Below are 22,613 nucleotides of genomic sequence, written 5' to 3'. Positions count from 1 at the left end.
TTTTTTTATCAAAATTTGAAATTAAATTTTTTAAGAAAATAGTTTTATCCCTTTAAAGCCCCTACTATTAATAGGTAAAACAAGATCTTGAAAGGCTTTTACTGAATCTGAATACTTCTCAAAAGATGTGACATGTACCCTGGCCCAGGGAAACACAGCCCTCAACCCACACCTGTTGAAAACAGCGCAGTTTGTTTCATCTCTGTCTGCAGTCACCTTCATACATATCACATACCCACACCTCACATTAGTGATTTAAAGAGTGTGGCTCAAAGTTTCCAAGTCAGAGTACACGAAACGATTTTTCAAGTGTTCTCTCCTGCATCAGGTTTGCAGTAAAAATGAAGAAATGAATTTCTGTCCTGCATGTTTGAAATTTCAGCCCTGGTTACAAAGCTGGGGTCAGGTTTGGCACAAGCAGTAATTGGATGTCTTCATGGGCATTGCTCAGGATGCACTGTGGAGCTCTTCTGGAATAAACTGCACTGCAATGTATATTTTAATACCTTTACCTTTCAGTTAGGTATTGAAAACAATATATCACGTTGAAAGGCAATAAAAACCTTTGTGTAAATATGCCCTAGAGGTAGGTTGATTGAACTATATATTTTTTTTTTTAATTCCTGGTGTCTTGTGAGAAAAGACTTTGTTGGAGAGGTGGTGCACTGCTGGATTTTATAACAAGGTTCCAACAGAACTTATAACAAAGAAATAAGCATGGACTGGGTTATTTGGGGGTTTTTTTTTGTTTGTTTGGGGTTTTTTTGGTTTTTTGGGGGGAGGTGTTCTTTTTTGTTTGTTTGTTTGTTTTGTTTTTGTTTTTTGTTTCAATTCAGCTCAGGTTCTGTCTTTCAACTGCACAGTTTCTTGTAAGAGTTTTATATAAAGATTCCTGACCAATTCATGTCAGCTTTTACAAATGCCTCTTTGCTAATGCCCAGCATCTTTCAAACCATTGTCACCAGTGTGTGCAATGTTTGTGACAAACTCCCATCCTTATTCTATAAACCCAGAATTTCAGCATACTCTTCAAATATTGATTATGGATTGATTACCAGCACTGTGGTTTTGCTCATTTTATACCAGTCTAATTACTGAAAAATTATGGCCATAGAGACAACATGAATTTTGCCTACTTTTTTCTCTAATATAATAATGTTTCTAGAAAGTGCCTGGCTCTGGACTAAGGTTGTGGTCAGCAGGGATAGAAGAGTAGAGGGATCTCATCAGCATCATCTGCAGTGCTCTGGTTTCCCATTAGCCAGTGAGATGCTGGGCCCCCAAGTGAAAAGGGAAGGAAAAAGAAACAGGTCTTGAGCTCTGGACATTTTGTACTTACATGTTGATTATAAGGACCTGCAGCATAAAAAAAATTCAGATGCTAAATCTAAAACTGTAGAGAAGCCAAGTCTCAGAGTTAAAAACCAAGAAATCATCCAGTCTTCCTGTAATCATAAAAATCTCTCTAAAAATAATGAGATTATATTAAAATTTCAGTTGGGTTCTTGGTTTTGAGCCCTTAGGGTGTACTTGAGCCATGCAGCCAAACTGTTCCCTGTAACCCTGAAGGCTAACAGATACCAGAATAAAACAAAATAAAAATGAGAGCTGAGCCACAGCATTACTCATGTCTTTACAAACTCAGACTTTACAAAAAAAGCCCACAAGTACCCAAAGGCTGAGGACAAACTTAAACACTTGGCAGTGTCATTACTGCAAGTATAGGAGAAGCAGAGAGTGAAGTTGTCTAGAAATTGATGGTGAAATTAGGTTGTCTGGACTGAAATGTGCAAGAAGAAAACCAAGGGCATTATTAATGTTAAGAAAATGAGTCTCCTGCAAATTCTTACTTTTTTTTTTTTGTCCTTAAATATATGGTTTAAGGTGCCATTTGGAACTCAGGAAAGAAAACTTATTTTATTTTTGAAGATACATTCTTTTCAACTTGACAATATCCTTTTCAATAATTCAATGAGATCAGTGAGAAATAAAAAAAGGAGCTGTAGTGAGTCAACTTTGCAGCTTGGCCGTGAGTGAGTGGCACTGCAGCCTCACCACAGGTAGTATAAGGGAGAAAGAAAGATCAGGGCAGAGAGCCTGAAAATTAATAAACCAGCTGAAAATTTCTTTAGTGACAGACTTATGGAGCAAAGAGAGATATATTATCTCTTTCTAATTTTGCATGATCAAATTATGCCTTGAAAGTAGCTGGAAAAAAATGTCATCATGTAGAGTATTGTATTTGCCTCTTGGACTTACTTTAATTTTTCTTTGGCAAATTTTCCTGTGGGAAAAATAGGCACCAAACTTCATTTGACCCATGTTCTACTTGGGTTTCTTTTCTGTTCTAAATGTGTCCTTTCTACTTTCTTCTTCGTAAAATAAGGGAAGGGCAAACAGCACATGACCTCAGTCATTGGTATGAAATGTGGCAGGATAAGCAATGGTACTAAAACAAGAAGCTCCCCCTTTTGCCCTTCCAGGCACAGGAAAAAGCTCACATCTTCATGCAAACCTTATATTTTAGGATTATCTCTGATTGGGATGTACCAGACTTAGAGGGTTTATCGGCAGATTCTCAGAATTCACTAAACTGATCAAACAGGAGGCTTTCACCAGCAAATCCATGTCTCCTGGGCCCATCTGTAATCACACAGAGAAAGAGGGTGGAAAAAATCAGAAGCCTTTTCCCTCCTCTTGCCAAACATGGATCAGTATGGGAACTTGAACCCACCAGCTGACAAAAGTAGGAACTTTGCTCTGAATCTTTGATTCACGGAAAAAAACCCTTTGGTTTTGTGTTGTTTCCCACTCCAGGGAAGGTTTATAGGGCTGTCAGATACTGGCTGATCCCATAAGTCCTGCCAACATGGAGGTATTTTTGGTTAATGCTGGAGCTTCCCACCGTAAATACTTAATAGCTCTCCTGCTGACATTTTGCATCAGAGCTGGGGGCTGGAGCTGGCTTCCCTGGTCCTAAGGAAATGAGAAAACTGCTTTTCTGTGACAGACAGTGTTTCTGTGGCTCACTCTGCAGTGGAGGACACGCTCTCCACTGAGCACGTTAGCACTGCTTGCACACAAACAGAACCTGGAAGGACTTGGAACGACCGGCTCAGGCACGGCGATGACTCGCCACAGGGTGATGGTGCTGCTGAAATCCACCTGCCAGTTAGGGATGTCATCAGCACTTCGGTTTGGGGAAGACCCTCATGTGGTTTGCACCTGCTGATGACTCCAGGACTTGGAAATGCGGGCAGGAGGCACATGGGGGCGAAAGTCATCTTGAGTAATGAACTGATGGAAACAGAAATATGGAGTCATGTCTCCAAATGAGTTCAGATCTTCCCTTCGTCTTTCACTGAGGTCACTGATTTGTTAGAAAGCATGGCTGGAACAGCGCTTGCTGACATTATCAGTGATTTTAAATAAACTTGGCTTTTTCTGGGAATAATTGCAGGTGCTTTCTTTAAAGCAGGATGGAGAAGCAGTGTCCATAGTGGGAATGAAAGCGTGCTCAGCAGGGTGAAAGGCTCTAGTGTGTCCCACCCTGTTTCCCCTGGCATGATGTCAGGCATTACACTGGCAGGGATGAGAACAACCCAAGGGATTTCAAGGGATAGAAAACCCCATCTTGAAGGAATAAGCCAATAGTTAAGTAATAAGGGTTAGCACAAAGCTTTCCCAGGGCTGGTGTACTCTGTTACAGCCCTATGGCAATGCTCTTACACCTTCCTCTAGCAGACATAAACCAGTGTCACGGGCATTGCACAGCACTTGCTGGACTAGATCCACCTTTTTGATGGATATTTTATATATTGAGCACCAGAAAATCTGTTGAGAAGGCAGAAAGGGAAAAGAGGGAGATCATCAGCTGGTATAAAGCAGAACAACTCTATTAGCATCAATGGCACGCAGCTGGCACCAGCTGAGGCACTTCTTTGGCTTTTCCCTGCAGAGCTGCAGTGTGTTGCTTGTCTGAGAGCCAGCAGGACATGGAAACCCCTGTCATGTTGTGTGTATGAGACAATGTCTCATCTGTGTGCAAGGGGCCATTGCTTGGGTGGGCGCACAATGGTCCCAGTGCACCCTTGCAGCCAGGAAGCCTCTGAATTGCTGATCCTGAGACATCAGGAGAGTGAATCAGGGGAATAATATCTCCATATTTTCTCTTTTTTTTTTTTTTTTTTATGCTTTTCACACAGGTACTTGTTACAAGCTGGGAGGCATTTTGCTAGAACTGCCCTTTGGTCTGACCCAGTGTGGTGGGTCTTCTCTTCTAGGATTGATGGGTCTGTAATTTCCACAGTAGGCAGACAAAAGAGCACTGAACCCACTTTATCTCTCCTGCTCAGTTTAACTTCTGTGGCTGAGTGTGTGTAAGCAGTACAGCAGCTCCCCTTGCAGGGCAGGTGCACATTGAGGTGATCTCCATTCAGGCAAGAGGAAAAACCCTTTGCAGAGTTGCTCATGGCATGTAGCATTTAGAGATAAACATGAAAAACGAAGGGTTGAAAACCTGCAGAGTATGAGTTTATGGTTGTGCTTGTGCAGTTAAATGATTAGAAACCCAGGCTGAGATTTTGTGGCTGACAAGCAACAGCATCTCAAGGGGCTGTTTCCAAGCCTGGCCGTGGTGTCGGGAGTCTCGAGCAGGGCACGCAGAGCTGGGCTGGCAGCCACCAGCATATTTGATGTGATGCCTCTGAGAAGCAGACAGTAGGAAAGTTTAAATGTGGGGTTGGTTGTTAATGCTCCCTTGGAGCCCCAGCTGGAGCACGGTGGGTCCATGCAGGCAGTGTGGGTTGTGCCAGCCCAGCTGGGGGGGAGTGGAAGGTTGTCCATGCTGCAGTAATTTCCATAATCTTGGAGTCAGAGAAAATGTTGGGACCTAAAGCAATCTGCCTCATGCCTGGCACTTTTCCCTGGTGCTCTTCACATTCTTCCCCATGTTGCCTCAGGGTTGATACAGGAGGAGCAGTGTCAGCCCAGGAAAAGGTGGCTCCCTGACCCAGCTCCTGCTGCAGCCTGTGCTGTGACTTTGCCTGTGGCAGACTGGGGTGGCTGATGGGCAAATCTTGTTTATTTGTGTCCATGGCCTGAACCAAGGATGCTCCATGCAACTCCTCTTTTCTCATTTCCTCAGCTGCTGCTCCTGGCATCTGCCCTCTTCTTATGTCACCTGGGATCAGCTGTATAAAAGGACAGGATAGTCTGAAAGCATCATTGTTGGTGATTCAGAGCTTGGTGTGAGGTGATTTTTCCTCCTGCACAACAGTTCTTTTTCTAATTCAAAACTAGCTTAGATATCTCTGCAGTTGCTCTGCTGATGATACACAAGAGGGACCAAATGCACTCTTGCTTAGTTGGACTGACTATTCAAAGAGAATGGTGGTAAAAACCAACACATCCCAATTTATTTATTTTCTTTTATTTTTCTCACCCTGAAGATGTTATTCAGGATGCAAAGAATGAGCAGGTCAGTAGAATAAGAAGATATTTTTACAGATGCTTTTTTCAGAGCTGCACTTGAAGTGTTTTGTTTGGATTTTTAAATGTCAGGGCAGTCCTACTGTTTAATTGAGATTTAAATATGGAATAGGTTCCTGAACAGGCACAGACTGTGCAATGTCATGTCCAATATTAAACCTGGCATGTGGCTACCTCTGGCCTTCCATTTAAACAGCTCAAAATTGAGCATGTGTAAAATTTGGAAGGGTTGTATTTAAGGGATGCCTGCATTCCCTCATCTTCTCTCTTTGTTAACTACTTAATTGTTTTTCTTGCCTTCTTACCTATTCATAAGTGAGAACTGCTCTGTGTCTGATGCGGGTAATTTCTCATTGTAGTGTGCTTCCAAATTGACATTTATAAATTAAGCAGCGCTGTAACATCCCAGAGAGCACCACTGTTGCACAATTAGGAATGTAATTGCATGGAGTCACCTGGGAGGCAGCTGGGATGGGGAAGGCATCACAGATATTAGAGATGGGGGTGACTGAGGCAGCACCCATGTGCAGAAAACTGGTCCAGATGATTCCATGATAATTGTACTCACCACTTTACCCTGGGGACGGAGGGTGGAAAAGGCATTTGAGAGCCAAGTGCAGAGTCTGCTTTCACTGAACTCAGATGGATTTTCTCTTTAACTTCACCCCAAGCAACATATTAGTTCCTAATGTAGAAACTGTAATGCCTTATGCTAGGTATGGAAGAAAACACAGGAGAGAGCAATTAATTTCTCTCCTCCTGCCTGCTGAGACCTGTTACAGGTTTGTGGATTCCCTCAAGACCCATGGCACCACCTCATCTTCTCCCAGGTGGGATGGTGTCCCAGAAAACGCTGCATAGAACTGAGCTTTCAGATAGAACCAAGCCAGATACGAGCTTGGAGGACTTGGCAGGGAAAACCATATGCTCCCTAAGCTCTCTGGAGCTGTGTTTACTTCTGCTTTGATCACATGGTTTGGCTTGTAGCCTCCTTTCAGATGTGATTATCATCCTAATTGGCCCTAATGAGAACTACACATGCAGAGGAAAGGGGATGATGAGTGTTCCACCCCCAATCTTTTTCTATCTCCAAATTACAAGTAATAGGAAAAAAGATGTGTCTCTTTTTATGTGTATGTATATATATATATGTGTGTATATATATATTTTATATATATATGTATCTCCATCCTCTTCAGTTCTGTTGCTTTCATCATAACTTTCAGCCCCTGAATGGGGGGGAATGTTAATCCCATGTTTAACATGGGATTTTTTTATCTTCTTTGGTCATACAAGTTTGAAAATAAATTATGGGGGATACCGGGTGAAATTTTTCCTCTCCTGAATTGCAGTTAAGACTAAGCAGGCAACTCTCGATGCATCAAGCATCCTGCTGGTGCCTGCTCCAGTGTCACCCTTGTGCTACCAGCACTCATCAGTCCTGCCCTGGGAAGAGCAAACCTACTGTGTGAAGCTGCCCATGTGTTTGCAGCTCCCTGGCAGAGCTGCTGTTCACGAGGGACATATCTCAGTTCCTGCTCATGAGCTTTGCAGCACGTGACTGGGTTGAATCTATGAAATTTGTTTCTTGCTGGGTAAGCAAATTGTGATAACGTGCCAGGGACTGCTGACACTGTCCATGTTTGGATGAGTGACCTCCAGGAGAAGGGGCCCTCAGCAGCTTTGTGGTTAACATGTTAATGGCATGCTATCAGGGAACATTTTTCTCAGGAACAAATACCCAGAAAAACCCATGTCTTCACTGCTTCTCTGGTTAGAATTGGCACTACATGGTTGCTAGGTGTGCTGGAGGCTGTCCAGGGTCAGGTGAGGAAGAAGAGGTTTCCTTGGAGCTGCTGAGGTCCGCTTTTATCACTGGGAAGGGAAAAAACTGCTTGCATGATTATACCTCCTCTGTTTCAGCTGAACTGGATAAATGGCACTCTGGATCATTTATTAGTCCAGGCTGTTGTGATTTGTTGGATGATGCTTGGAGGGATGCCTCTAGTTGATTGGAGTTGCATCCTGTCTTGGAGTTGGGATTAATGGGACACTGCACAGCCTGGGCTGTGCTGGAGCTGTCAGAATTGACCTTGAGCTGCCCTGCTATGCTGGGGGGAAATAAATTGCCATCCTTCATATTTAGTGGCCATTTTGGGAGCAGGGGTGTTCTCTAGGCATAGGTGACATACAGAAAAGCTGCAGAGACCATCCCTGATACCACCTTTCACCCTGTGTGTGTGCACCAAGATGGGTAAGTGTGAAAATGGACATGGCAGAGCTCATCCTGGGGGAGAAGAGTGGACCTCCCTAAACAACATTCCTCATAAAAGCAGGAGTAGCAAGTGGGTAGCTTTCTAAGGGTTCCTTCCCATCCTTAGGGCAGCAAAATTCAGTCTGTTTTGTATTGCCAAGAAACTTTGAAAAGCTTTGAAATGACTCTGTCCTTTGCTGATGTGACTCAGCGTAGCATAAATCAGTATAGCTTCATCAGCACAGTAACTCAGATAACTGGCCCACAGATAACATGGAAATAATATAGAAAGCCAGGGATGAATAATTTCACAATATAGATGTAGTCATGGTAGTAGTAATAATAATAATATTTTCCCTAGTGGGAGAAAAATAAACCTTTCATGGTTGTTGTGCCTGGAGCTATTAAATATGGATGAGACAGATGAAATGCAGCTTCTCCTATTACACAGAAATGAATAAACAGTAATTCTCAATCACTATATGCATCTCAGTCTTAAAAAACCCACAAAGACAAGTTAAATATGAACACCTGCTAACATTCGTGTGTGCCACTCCAAGGCTTTTGTCAACAAAGAGAAAAGGTCTGCTTCTTTGTAAAGATTCTGACGGCAGCTCAACCAAAGGGTATTTACCCTGCTAAAGTTAGAAAAATAAGTTCAATGCCAAACATGGGGGTCCAGTAAACAAGTTTACTGCTTGACTCACTGGGTTGATGATTCTGCTCATTTACTGCAGCTTCAGCAGTGTGTGATGTAGAAAGCAGGAAACACTTCTGCAATTTCAAATTTTCACGGCAAGATGGGGGGGAAATGATGCCAGCCTTTTAGTGAATCTCTTTTCTGGGGAAGAAGTAAGCTTTAGGCCTATCACTGATGATAAAGTATGGGGACAGCAGCCTGTGATACAGAAGGAGGGCTAAAGCAAAAGATGTAGGGTTTAGAGACTCTGTGTGATCTAGCAGCATGTGAAGACGGTCTCCCAGTTCAGTAATGGGTGATGGACTGGGGAGACCTGGGGTTAATCTGCTTTATAACCTTCCTTGCCCTAGTTCCCACGTATCATACATGTGACAGCACTGCCTAATCCCATGAAGGTGTTGTAAGGATAAATGCATGAGAAATTGTGAGGGTTTGGGCAATTCTAGCTCAAGGGATGCAAAGGCAAATGGATATATGCCATTTAAACCTTGGGATGTGAGCTTTAGTTTAACTAGCTGTTTTGATCCCACAAGGAAGAGATTACTGTTATATGCAGTGGCAATAAAAGGCCCATCACTTAGAGCAAAAATAAAGGAAGACAGGGGCTCTGTTTATTCCACAGAGATCAGTCCAAGAAGATCACAGAGACTGTTTCCTCCATGTATTTTTGATGCAGCTTTCAAAACTGTGTTTTCCCTGGACATCTTGCAGTAATTCTCTGCTAATTTAATTCCTCTGAAGTCAGAGGTTGTCTTTATTACTACATATCTGATGTACTACTAGATGACTGGGTTGCTTAGGTGAAAATGCAGTTGTTGGAATTAGACAGTAATTTACATGCACTTTTCCTTGTTTTTTGCCATGACTTAAACCTAAGGAAGTTCTTGTCTGTCTCGGTGATTGCTTCACTATCCTTGCATTTTGCATTTATGCCTATGAGCTGCTGTTTGCTGCTGCTCCACTGCATTAATTGACCCTAAGAACAGCTGTACTGGGTCAGACCAAAAATACAGCTCATGCAGTGCCCCCTCCCTGCAGACAGTGTCTGGGGAGGAATGTATAGGTCAGCATTTAGCAATAATATATATTATAATACCTTGGGTACTCCCCTAGCATTCTATGAGATGTGTGCAGGCATTTTATGACACTCAAATGGTGCCTTTGGTGGTCTGGGGTGAATTTTATAACCAGTATTTATCTAGTTGTTTTCAGAATCCTTGTTAATGACCACTGTGTCCTATGGAAAGAAGCTGGGTGAAGTGTTTTGAAGTGGATTCTTGCTACCCTCATGTAGTGTCACCTCATCCTTGCCTTAGAAGGGACAGTGACCACCTTCCCTGCTCCACTCAGAGCTTTATTCTGCCCCCCTCAGTTTTCCCTTCCAGGCTGCAAAGTTGCAGTTGATTCAGTGATTCCTCATAATGGGGTTGTTTCATAATTTTGATCATCACTGTCACCCTCTCTGGTGCCATATCCTGAGGCGAGAAGGATCTCAACAACACAAAGCCTTCAGGCTGTGACAAACTGCTTTCTTAGTGACCCTTAGCACTGGATATTAAATAGATTTACCATGTATTCCTTGCTGTTTTCTGCCTTTTAACCAGTTCTTTGTTCTTGCAGGAAGTTTCTCCTATCCACTGGCAGCTCATCTGCTCAGACATCCTGCGTTGAGACACCCCATTGAAATCTAAATAAACCATGTCAAGAGCATTATCTGCATAGTTGTTGACTCTTCCAGAGTATTCCAGTGCATTTGTGAAGCCTGGATTTCCTTCTCTAAAGCCTCAATCTATCAGATTGTTCAAAGTGTTCAATAATTCTATCTTTGGTGAGAGGGATATGCTTCAGTATAGTTTTTATGGACCTGCTGATGTCAGTTTTGCTAATCCACTTCATAACTCCTGAATTGCTCCTTTGCATCCCTTTTCTAAAGCTACATCATGTTAGCTGCCTTCTAAACTTTGGGTACCCATAAACCTTTAAGAGGAAGACTCCAGCCCGCGTTTGGTTTCATGCCCACGTTCCCCTAGAGTGGGGTCGGTTGGGTCAGTCCAATCTATAACCCCTTCTACCAACCTTGTAAAGAAGGTTTCCAGTGTAAGAACCTTCCCAAACCTCCCTGCAACGATCATATATGACAAAACCCCTAGGTTTTTTGCCATAGTCATGTGGGTTTATTCATTCTGATTCTGTACTTGGTGTCTTCCTGGTCCATCAGTTATCTGGCACATATCTGGCTTATCATATGTGCAAAATAAGTCTTTATTGAGTTCCCTGCCTGGTGCAACCATTCTTTAGGTGCTTTTCCCCACCTTTTGAAGTTCTAATATTTTAGCCACCGGAACTTGAAGTCCATTTTTTCTTCCTCATTTGGGCACACAATTTCTGAGTTTGAGGATGTTGTCTTACTTCTCACACTTCTCACTTTCTCTTGCCCGGCTGCTTAGCCTGCCAGACTTCTCTGTTTCTAGAATTTCTTTATTTGAGGTACTTACTTGGTCTGTGTTTCCAGCATCAATATTTTCAAACGGTACTTATGCCTCCTGCAAGTTTTAGCTCTCCTGGTTCTGTCTCCCAGGACCTTCTCACTTCTCGTTTTAACAACTTCACTCATTTTTACAGGTATTTTTTTAAAATTACACGCAACACTGAAGATTTAACACAGTGTAGAAAGTAATACTTTATTTCTTAAGAATTCTGGGTGTGGCTCGTGTCTACTGTGGGTTGAGAGTTTCTTGCCATGGAGAGTGAGGGGGAATCCAGTTCTTGCAGACTCCTTTTGCTGATTGTTTCTAGCACAAACCTCTAGTCATAGTTTAAAAGCCATTCAGTATATTTGTGATTAAAACCCATTATGTGATATGGGGAAGCAGTTGGTTACTTGATGTATTTAAAATGTCTTTCACTAGAGAGTTATGGAAAGAAATTATCGAGCATCAAATTAAGAATGAACAAAGAAGAACGCTTTCTCATTTGTACTTTGTACTTCATTGGGCTTAATTCTGCAGGAGACTGAAATTTAAAGTGTAAGTGGGTTGGAGAAAATGAATTACAGAGATTAGTACAGGACAGGTAGCTAAGACATGTTGGGTCAGTGTGACTGTCACCTGAACAGAGATCCCTCTCCTGGATCTCTGACTGCTGGAGGCTGGGGGTTAAACAGGGTGGGAGGAAGTCCTGTGCTACATGAGCTGCATTTCTTACGTTCTTTGTTAAAATTAAATTCCTACCCTGGAAGAAAGCGAAACTGTTTTCCCCAAGGAAGTACCATGTTTTTTTCTACCATTCCAGCCATTTCATGTACATCCTTTTGACCTGTCATGTTTTAATGCACTCAACGGTTGTTTCTTCATGGTGAACCTGCCATATGATCATGTTGGGCAGAGATGCTGTCTCATTTGATTTATTCCTAAATTCCAGAGATCAACCTGTGCCCTTGGTGTCAGCATCGAGTGTCCAACCCATCCTCCCCTTCAAGTCCTTTCAATGAAAATAAACAGAAGCTCCCCAGGAAGCCAAATTTCTGGAATCTTTTCAGCTTTTTTTCTTTAATTAACTTTTGACCTGTTTTGAATACTCTGCAGCCCATCTCTTCAGTGGGCTGGTGTACCAACCAGAGCACATTTGCACCTGACACAACCTGTGGCAGGTTTTGCTGGCTGGACCACGCAGAGCTTGGCTCCTCAGCTTGCTGCCAGTGGTCTGTTGTTTGCACTATTTTTGGGAAATGGCTTTCAGGTAACCTTTGCAGTGCATTAGGAGAGATATTCCTGCAATCCCGCTTGTTCCTTGTCACTCTGCCAGTGTTCTCCTGCAATCCTTTTGGGGTTCTTTAAGCTTCTGGAGTGCAGGTCACCTGGGAAGATAATATCCTGCTTTCTTTTTGTTCATGAAGTTAGGCAACAGCTTCCAAAGAAACACAGAAATTATTGCTGTCAGGTTTGAAAAGTTGTGTTCTCCTCTTCCCACCCTCAACAGCTCTTGGGCTATTTTATGGTGCCTCTCATCCCTGCTGTCCAAGGTCTGGGCTGGGTTATCTGGACCCACATGAAGGATGGGAAGCACAGTGGTGGCAGTGTCAATGTGTGTGTGTAGCATGTTAACCCGAGATGGAAATGAGTTCTGAGAAACTTCATTTTTAAAAACAGTGAGGGCGCGTGGCAGTCATCTCCTAGGAAACTCGCCATTGTATTATGAGACTATAATGTGCTGCGATTACATTTCAGATAAAGGGAATCAGCGTTGCTGTCAGATTGTTTCTACTGAAGTTTTCCAACACAGAAGGACATCCCTATGCAGCAGTTGGCTTTGGTTGGTGTATATGAGCTGGTTGAGGCACTGAGATGGCTCCCCCCGTGCTGTTGTTCGCTGGAGGATGGGAGGTGAAGGCTGAGGCACGAGTAGCCTGCATGAGTTTTACTGTGTGCTGGAGCTGTGGGCAGTCCCAGTCTGTCATGGCTCTGGTGAGTCAGATGAAGCTCAGGAGCAGCAGCTTACCCTGGGAAATATGTAGGACTTCAGTCTTCTTAACAACAGAGTTGGCAAATTCCTTAGGATTGTTTTCTATGAAGACTAAACCAGTTGCTATTAAAGCAGGAATCTGAAGACTTTATGAACAATGTGTGTCTGTCTCACTGCTGATATCTTCCATGGATCATCTCAACAACATGGGCTATGTCTTCCATGGACCAGACTGAACTCTCTGGGTGGGGAGGTCCATCCTCCTTTCAGATGAAATGCAGGAAACACCAGCACCTTTTCTCTGCTGTGTTTCTCTAATGCACTCAGCTGCTCCCATGCAGCTCTGCCATGCTGAAAAGGCTCATTACCTCATTCCCTGTCTTCTAACAGCACATGGGCAAGGCAGCAGAAGGCAGGGATAGCTCCCATCCTCAGGGGACAGGATTGCTGCAGGGGTCACTGGCCTTCTCTGCTGTTAAAAGCATGGGATGAGCTCAGCGGATCACTATTGCCAGGCCTTGTTTGCTCCCTGCTTCATCTGGATCCATGCTTAGGCTGGACAGGATTTGGATGGAAGCTGGTGCAGCTTCTGGTTCCTCACATCTTCCTGGAGAGTTTCATTTTTGCCAATCCCTATATAACTCCATGACAGCAAAAGATGTGCTCTCAGAGAGTATGGAGGCTCATGTGGAGGCTTTATGGGAGGAAAGGTATGCTGGTGCTGAACCTATTTGGCAAGAAAGCTCAGTAGTCTCCACACAGCATCATAAAAACGGAGCCATGGAGAAATTCCTCGTCAGCAGAGCTGAAAGGGAACCCCTTTTTGCCCTGAGTTTTCATGAGAGTGACTGAGGGTGGCACATGTGGAAAGTGTGTGGCAATTCTCTTTGCAGAAGTATTTGTGAGTTGCGAAGGCCCTGGTAACTTTGTGTGTGGTGACAGTGAAATAATCTTGCCAGAGTGTTTATTTTCAAGCTTGCTGGTTGCTAGGCAAACCAGTTTGCTGAGTTTCTTAATGTTCCTCAGCTCAGACATGAAGCCACATGTGGATACATGAGCGAAGAGGCTGGGGAGTAGAAAAGCAAACACTCTTCTTACTGTTTTGAGAGGTGGCCATTGGGAGTAAAGCTGCAGATGGAGCTCAGAATATCCTGCAATGCCTTTTCCTACCAGAGCTGAGTTCTGAGCTGTAAAGCAATTTATTTGTATTCCACCATACTGAATTCTTTCTCTCTCTCTCTTTTTTTTTTTTTAATTCTCATCTGCAACTTGGAGTGGGCAAGGATACAAAACGCACATCATTTTTAGTCCAAATATTTTAAATGGTTATGCAGGACTGGCTGAGACAACAGGATGAGAACAAGCCAATTAGAGTTTCACAGAGGCACAGAAGGGCTCTTAGACAATGGGAGCTGTTCAGCTGTGCTTGTGACAGCTCTGAACCCTGTGGCCTCCTCTTTCAGTGGCTGCTCATCACATTCATAGAGGTGCTTCCTGACTGGGGCTCTACATTGGATCTGAAGCATTAAAGTGGAAAAGGCAGATCCTAGGAGATGTGTAGTGGTTTCATGGTGCAGTTATCTAATCTAAATTTGCCTGTAGAATAGGCAGGAACCATGCTGTGATCATCTGCTCTAATATCTGGGCATCTCAGGTGATCTCTGTGACCAAAGTCATGCAGCAAATGGAACAGGGTTGGTTGACAGGGTTAAGGATCCTACAGCCACATAGTGTGCTGCCATTAATTTTGGGTGGGATGTAAGCATCTGTTGGAGATGCTTTTCAAAGTACAATAGGAATGTGCACTTTCAGATTATGTAAAGCTCCCAGCTTTTAAGTCATTAAAATTAAATAAGAAGAATCATAGAGCTGTTAAAGTTGGAAAAGACCTCCAAGACCACTGAGTCCAACTCAGTTAATGCTGCCATCTTCACCAGCAAACCATGTCCCCAGGTGCCACATCAGTCCATGTAGTTCCTGTTCCTCAAATCCCTCGTCTCAGCAGTGCAGTTCATGAAAGGCAGAGCTGGTGTTTGAAAATCGCAGCTCAGGTCATACAATCTTTCGCCTGTGATCACTGGGGAAGGCTACCAGAACTGGCACTGTGGCTTTATTTTGTAAAGATAGAAATAGCACATGAATGAATGAGGTGTTGTGTCGACTTTTGCATCTTGGATTTGTGAAGTTCCAGATGCCTTTAGGTGAAGCTGCTGGCTAAATGGGAGTTTCCCATGGTTTAGTCACAACTGCAAAGTTATTTGATCTTTAGGCAGTGGCTAGTTCCACCTTCATCACAGCCCTCTGTAGAAGGAATGTAGGAATTGTTGGAAGCAAAACTACAGTGTCTGCACTTGCTTTGCTTTGCTAGGTGCAAGATCATCTACTTGTTCCATAATTGATTCAGCCTCTTGGAGAATGCCACAGTGTGCCAGATCTTTTCTTGAGTTTCCATGTGGAGAAAGAGGAAGAAGAACCATGCTTTTTCAAATTGGTGTAATCTTCTTTATATGGCCAGATAAGATCTCCAGAAATAATAGACCCTGCATATGTCAGTGTTGGAATAGGGAAATGCTTTGAAAAAAAAAAATTATGGAGATCACTTATGCCTCTAGAAAGGTTTGAGATCATTATTAGAATAAAAAAGGTTATTTTCTTGTGAGAATGCTGCCATCAGATAAATCCTGGGAGACAAGAAGCTCCTTTTGACTCATAAGATGAAAGTGGAAAAAAGGTACTTATATATTCACTTTGGAAAGAAAGTGATCATCAGTAGGGAAAAAAACCTGCTTAACAGCTCATTTGTGAAGCGTATAATGGAAGGAAGATCTCAGCACAGACAACTGTATTTCGTTTGATTCTTGATAGCTTTACTGTGACTGCCACAGAGGAGGTAATGTAAATGTAATAGGCCTTTAAAGACAATACTTCCCTTTCTAATAGGGGTCAGAATTAATCGGAAAGGAGCAAACAGTTCAGGAAAGAAGATGACTGTAATAACAAACATGACTGGGGATCTGAGCTGGGCCAGTTTCCCTTTTTAGCATCCATGCATCACTGTCTCAGAACAGACTGCATAGCATCCTATCAAATTAGCATGCACCAGGCAGCTCAAACAAATTAGTTCATCTCAGAAAGCGAAGAGGTTCTTCAGAAACTTTCCTTTTTGGCTTAATTTCTGTGCTTTGTGTGGTTCATTAGTCTTTGAACACAAGTTTTATGGCACTGAAGCCTGCGTGCTCTGCACCTGATGGCTTTTCTTGCCTGGAAGTCTCCTTGATTGTGTGTTTTGGTGCCTTCACCCTGCTGGTGTGTGAGTTGGAGTGACATGAAGTGCTGGTGGTGTGTGCCGTGCCCTGCTGTGACCTTGGAATTCATCCTGGAGTAAAGAACTAAAGAATGGTTCACATCGTTTCCAGGGATTTTTTCCTTGGGTGAAAATGATTGCTACCCTCTAAGGGGGTTGTTGCCTTCTGGTGACAGTGGTCCAGGCTTGTGGAGGAAACCACCTTGACTATACTGTCATAAATTCATGCTTTGTGATGTGCAACCTTAAATCGGTGTTTTCAGGCTTCATAGAAGTCTCTTTCCTCTAAGTAGCTTTCCTGTAAGTAGCTGACATGGATTTCCAATCCTAATCCTAGTGCTTTTAGTGGGTGGGCTCTTTTTTTTTACTGAGATTATTAAATATTGAGCAGCTAAACTAGAAGAAATTATAAGCCTCAAATGGGCATTAAAATTCTTGCAGCTGACTGTACAGTTTTTACAAAACTGTAAAAACACTAAGCTGTTGTAACTGTAGATAATAGTACCCCCCAAAAATAGAAGTTAAATCCAAACAAATAGAAAAACTCTTGGTGACTATGCAAGATCAAAGCTTTGTGCTGCTCATTCTGTCACAGACTGAAATGGTGAGCGGAAACCAAACTAGGGAAAGAAGAACGAGGGGAAAGAAGAAGCTCTGCCTGGAGTGTGATATTGCTGGGTGTCTCTGTTATGGTCATGGCTATAAGTCCCAGCAGAGATCTGGGTATTGATGGGGTTACTTCCTCCCAAATGTTTTGTTAAAGGGGAAGCAGCAGAATGATTGGAAAGATAAGTCTGGAGTTGGGGATGTGCTGCCCATCCCTGGGCATAGCAACTCCCAGGGTTCTCTCATGCTGTGGCTGCTCATTGCAAGCCACAAAGGGGGTTTAGGATACCTCCTAACTTGGACAAAATGCTGAGGGAATGGGCACAGAGAAAGGTGTCAGTGCTCCAGAAAGAAGCTTCTTGCTACAGGAATGCCCAGCAAAAAATATCTGTGCCTCTTGCCGTTGTTGGAGTGTCCATCAGGACAAAGCAACAGCACTTTGGCGCAGTGGGAAGTGCTGTTCATCATCTGTAATGGGTAAACAGCAGCCCCAGCCTGCAGCATCAGGCACCTCCATGGGATCATCACTATGGGCAGGGATCTCCAGCCCTGGAGAGGGGAACCAGGGTCAGACACAGCCCAGGGCCAGGCCATGTCTGGTGTTAGAGCAGGCACTCATGGGGCCCCAGGGGTAGGAAACGGCATTTTCAGTTGTGGCTGGGAGGCTTAGTGGAAGTTAAATGAGTAGGGAGGCTAAAAATACCAGTGTTAATACAGTGATCCCAGTTTTTGTGTTCTTGCCCAGGCAGAGGAAGCATTGCCATAGAAGGGGCTGCAGGGTTGAAACTGTGTGTTTGATGAATGAAAATAGCTAGAAAAAGTATTTGTGCTCTAAAGAATAGATGGCTGCAACTAGATTAGTCAGCTTTTCTCATGAATTTATATTTGGTTCTTGGGAATATGTGGGGAATTTGGTTTCTATACCATGTGTAGCGCTGTCCCAAAGTCCTTTCCGTTTCCTCTTGGCTGGTTAAAAACCCCCTCCACGCTTCGGTGTTGTTAACTTTGCATTCAGACATCACTGAGCTATTGAATGTTAAATTGTAAATTCATTTTCATGCAGCTGTCAGAACACTGATGGACATGACTTTGGAAAGAAAATCTTAAATTCCATCTTCAGTTTGGGTTTATGTTGGGACGCACCTGGATCATGTTTCAGGAGAGTGAGAAGGTGTTTACAAAAAAATTGAGTAGAAAATGAAAAAAAAAAAACAACAAAAGAGAGAACATGAGTTATGCAGAAAAACGGCTTAGTAGAGAAGTGGTCTGCAGGACCAGAACCTCCCTGGTGTGTGCTGGTTACACAGAGCCTGAGCTCATCCCACAGTTAACTCCTTGAGGCCCATGGAGAAAGCTGTGAAAATGCTCATGAAGACTTTTCCCTACATACTGCCTCTGTTTGTGGTGCAGTCCAAAGTCACCTTTCTTTGGGGAGTCAAGGAGCAGAATTTAAGTGTGGTTGCCAAAGCCACACTATGAAAATGACCTTTAGTTTGGTTGGTTTCACTTTGATTCAGTCAATCTCCTGTCTCAGGGGGGTTGGACATGGTATATTTTCCAGATGTTGAGTGTTCACTATTTTTTTTTCGCTGGTTTGGCGGGGGCAAAGTACAAATGGAAAGCCAACTGTATCATAATTAAGAACATTAGCTATGTGCAGCCTAGATGTGAAATCTGTTTCCTGGCTATGTCTGTTGACTTAGTGACAGAGCACCTGCTAATGCAGTGGAAAACTGCACAACAAGGAGGTTGAATGGAAAAAGTGAAGTTTTATCCTTCCATCAGCTCTTTGTCTTCATTTTGTCAGTATTTTTGTCACAGCAATTTTTTTGTTGAATGAGAACAGATTTGCTGTCACAGTATATGCTGTTCACTGTATTTCAGAAATTAAGTGTTCATATTAAATTATAGTTCCAACAGAAGAAGGAAAAACTTACTTGTTCTTTATTTTGCTTTGATCTGCAGGACAGCCTAGCCTTGCAATCACTGCTTTCTCATAGAAAATCCAGTCTCTTTGGGTATGAATAATGTTCATACTCCAATGTTAATCTTGAAATTCTAATCTTTAAATCTAGATAAAACAAAAATAATGCATGAGAAATAATTTAAATGAATTAAAACTCTAAAAGATTGGCATCTCATAGGATACTGCATAGTCCAGGTGTGTGCAAAGGGGTGAGGAGTTAAAACATCTCAAGCACCCTCTAGAATTTGCTGTTATCTCAATGTCACTCATCAAGTCCTTTAACCTCTTTTTTTTCCTTACACTGTTCCTAATTCATATGGAAATTATCTAAATCATAAAATTATTCCATGCCTTAATTAGAAGTTTGAAAAGAGCAGTTCCTCCAGGGTAAATGCTAACATGGTGAAAACTTTCAAAAATAGGTTGTTGCTGCACATGGATTTTGGCAGCTAAAAGTGGTTTCATTTTGCAGAAGTTTCTTGCTTACCCATTTCCACCACTGTGCTACTTCCTCAAAGCCATGATACTTTTTTACTTGTTTGCTATGATCTGCAGGCAGGACAGGGAAAATTCCAGAAGGATTTTGGAGCTCCTCTTCAGAGAGGCGAAAACTTTGTCTGTGCGTGTGTTGGAAAGGTTGCAATTATCTCCTTCCCAGCTGAAGGGAATGGTGCATCCCAACCATTGCATACACATTTACAATCACAACTTTTAACTAGTTAACCTCTTTTCCCAATTAAAAAATAAAAAATCTGTACCACAGTGTGATTATTGTGGGGTTTTTTTCCTTTTTATCATGCAGCACTGCTTGGTGATGCTTAGTGGAAGCCATGGCCTTCTCATAAAAGTCCTGTCATGTTGATGGTGTAAAATGCAATATTTTCCAACCCCAAGGTTCTTTATAGAACTTGGCACACAATTAAATTTTAAACCTCAGTAAAGAATTGTAATTAATTCTGAGAGATAAATTGCTTCTTCATTAATATCATTATTTTAAAGGCAATGTTAATTCCTTTTTGGGAAAAAAAAATCTTTAGCAAGCCTGCTACGCTGGTAGTTCTGGGGAACTTTTTTGAGGAGGTAGGGATTTGCTGTAGGATATATTGTTGTTAACAAGAAAATGACTTACTGTCTAGTATTTACCTATTCATGCCTGAGTCAAGAGAGGTTTAGTGGAGGCTGGACTGTGTCGTTAAGGGTGGATGAATTCAGCTGTATGTTTGAAATTACGATAATTGCTTTCCCATCTATTCAGTACTGGTTTTGACTCTTCCCTGACTCCAGCAGAACCCAGGAGAATCTCTGCTGCCTCTCCCTTGCTGGTGCTCCCTCTCTCCATTTCTTTCTTCTTGCCCGATATTGCTGAGTTCCTGTTTAGCACTCTCATCCCTGTCTGCATCTGTTCCCTTCCTTCCCTTTCCTTCCAGCACTTCCCTTTACTTTCTTCTGTGCACTGACTTGTTGCTTTGCCCCCCTCCCTTGCTCTGTGAGCACTGGAGTGTGTCTAATGCACAGGATAGAGCAGACTGCCTCACTTCTGCCTCCTCGCATCTCCCTCCTGCCTTCCCAGCAGATCCACCCCAGCTCTCCCCCTCCCATTGCCCAGGAACTCTTCCCAGCATTAGCAATTTCATGCCATGGCCTCGTACAAAAATCAATGTGAAAAAGTACCCTGTTGGTGCCCAGGGCTGACATGTGACCAAACACTTCAGCTGAGCTTCAGGTTATTTCATGCTTTAATGAGAAAGGTTGTTAAGGAGATAGGGAATAGGGTTGCATGAGTATCTTGGAGCTCCCCAAAAAATTTTCATTTAAATTCACAGAGGCTCTTTCCAACCAGTGAAACCATATCTGTCCTGGTAAGTGGAGGAAAAAATCCAGTGAAATGATGGAGCCAGCTGAAATAGAAGTGCTTTATTGTGTAGAGGGGGAATAAAGGGATTTTCATTATTTTGTTGTCTGAGATGAGCAGTGAAACCCAGATTGGGATGGGAGCTCCCTGTGTTTTTATAATGTCATAAACACTGGAGAGCTGTGTGATCAGTAAACGACTGGTGTGAATATTGCAGCTTCTCAGAGCATTTAACTGAAGGCAAGGAGCTTGTTCAAGACACAGCTGGAGTGAAGTGCAGTGTTGAAAGCTTAAGTAGACACAACTTAAGGGGTTCATGAAATATAGCTGGGAGCAGCTCTGTGAGTTTCTGGGTGCTCTGGTCTGCAACCAAAGCTGGTAAGCACTGAGAGGTCTTAGGGCTTTCCAGCAAAAGGGTTTTATTGAAGTTCTGGTCTGGCTGTCCCAAGCATGAGGGTTAGGATGAAAACCTTATTTGGTAAATTGAATGGCTAGGGCTGTCGATAACAGGAAAGCAAAAAACACAATTAAAAACTCTCTGGGTGGCTTATTTGTGCAAGCCATTTGGATCAGTTGTGTGGACCCTAAATTGGAGCCCATGACGCTGTGACATGCTGTGGTGGATTATATACAAAGCAGAAAACAGTGGATCATTCTGCTGCTCCCAGTGGCATAAATATAGCCATATTCTGGCCTTTTTAGTAAAAATGAGGTAAAACATTCTTGGTTCATAGGATCACTGCCCCATTAAGACAAGCTGTCAAACATCTGCTGTATAACAGCATGCAAAAGTCTTTTTTCATCCATTCCTAAACTTCCTATCACTATTTCCCTATCTGCTGGCTCCAAAAACATTTCTGGGTAAACAGGTACTTTGTTTCCAGAGCAGCAGCCTCTTCCTTTTGCTTACCCACTTACTCGTTCATGTGGCTGTTTTGCAACTTGGGAGCTGTTGGTGAGGTCACAGCTGCCTGGTTGTGTCATCCAAGTGCATGACTTAAAAAGGAGGAGCCTGCCCAGGAAAGGAAGTTCTTTTGTTTATCCACAAACATCTAGATAAGCAGCAGTTGTAGGGAATGAAAGCCAGAGAAAGTTGGTGATAGCCAAATGATGCTGTGACCAAACATTAGCCTTTTGAGAGCCGGCTGGAGCGTAGTTGGGTTTGCTCAGCACCCTCCTGAGCATTTATCAGAGTGAGCTACGTACGAGAGCAGAATAATCTGCTGATGAGGGGAAATAATAAAGGAAATACTATTTTTATTTCTTATAAATAAAACACAAACCTTCAGCTGGTGGATCACAGAATCAAAAAAAGGTTTGGGTTGGCAGGAACTTTAAAGATCATATCATTCCAACCCCCTGCCATGGGAAGGGGACACCTCCCACTAGACCAGCTTGCTCTACCTGATCCTTCAGTTGTCATTGGGTTAGACAAGTCCTTGGATCTGATCTCTCTTGGACAAAGTGGGTGCTTCAGGAGGAGGTTTTCTTGAATAGGAACAATGATTTGCTGTTCCTCATCAGGTCAGTGCTCTCTCTTGCCCAGTATCTTGCTGCTAAACCAGTAACAAGTTCTGGAACATAAGGATGGTCCTAATGTAACACAGCAAAGTCTGGCCAGAGTAGCAGTGTCTGAATGATGCTCAAATGCTCAATAAACCCTGGGAACAGAAAAAATGTGTGTATAGCACTGACTGTAACATTTTCTTGGCCTCTTCTCAGTCAGGTCCAGAGGCTTGGGAGGAAGCACTGACAGTGCAAGAAACAGTACTCTGTTACGAAATAACTTAATGAAGCAGAGGCACTGCCCACTCTTGGCAATTAGTGACCCGCTGCTGTGATGATGTTTCTTTATTTGTGTAACCCTCTCTGGGGTAACCATAGGGAGGCTGCTACTACGGCCAACGTTTGGACTTGTGATTTAATCTAGTTCTTCGGCTTTAGTGGTTACACACATCAGTTTGTGTTGTGGAATAACTC

The 22,613-nt window shown here is 42.9% G+C and overlaps 1 protein-coding gene across 1 annotated transcript in view; it reads left to right on the top strand.

The window, feature by feature from the left end:
* Positions 1–13,550: 13,550 nt before the first annotated feature.
* Positions 13,551–22,613, top strand: part of CAMK1D (calcium/calmodulin dependent protein kinase ID) — a gene marked incomplete at both ends in the record, with an annotated part of 122,371 nt that continues 113,308 nt past the window's right edge. Inside the window, one exon of the mRNA XM_082280377.1 lies at positions 13,551–13,615. Coding sequence (XP_082136503.1) covers positions 13,551–13,615 — 65 coding nt within the window. The remainder of the gene's footprint in view (positions 13,616–22,613) is intronic.

This window comes from Coloeus monedula (assembly GCF_965178545.1).
Source record: "Coloeus monedula genome assembly, chromosome: 4".
Lineage (NCBI taxonomy): Eukaryota > Metazoa > Chordata > Aves > Passeriformes > Corvidae > Coloeus > Coloeus monedula.
The sequence above is the reverse complement of the archived record's forward strand: the minus strand, read 5'-3'. Positions and strand labels throughout refer to the sequence as shown.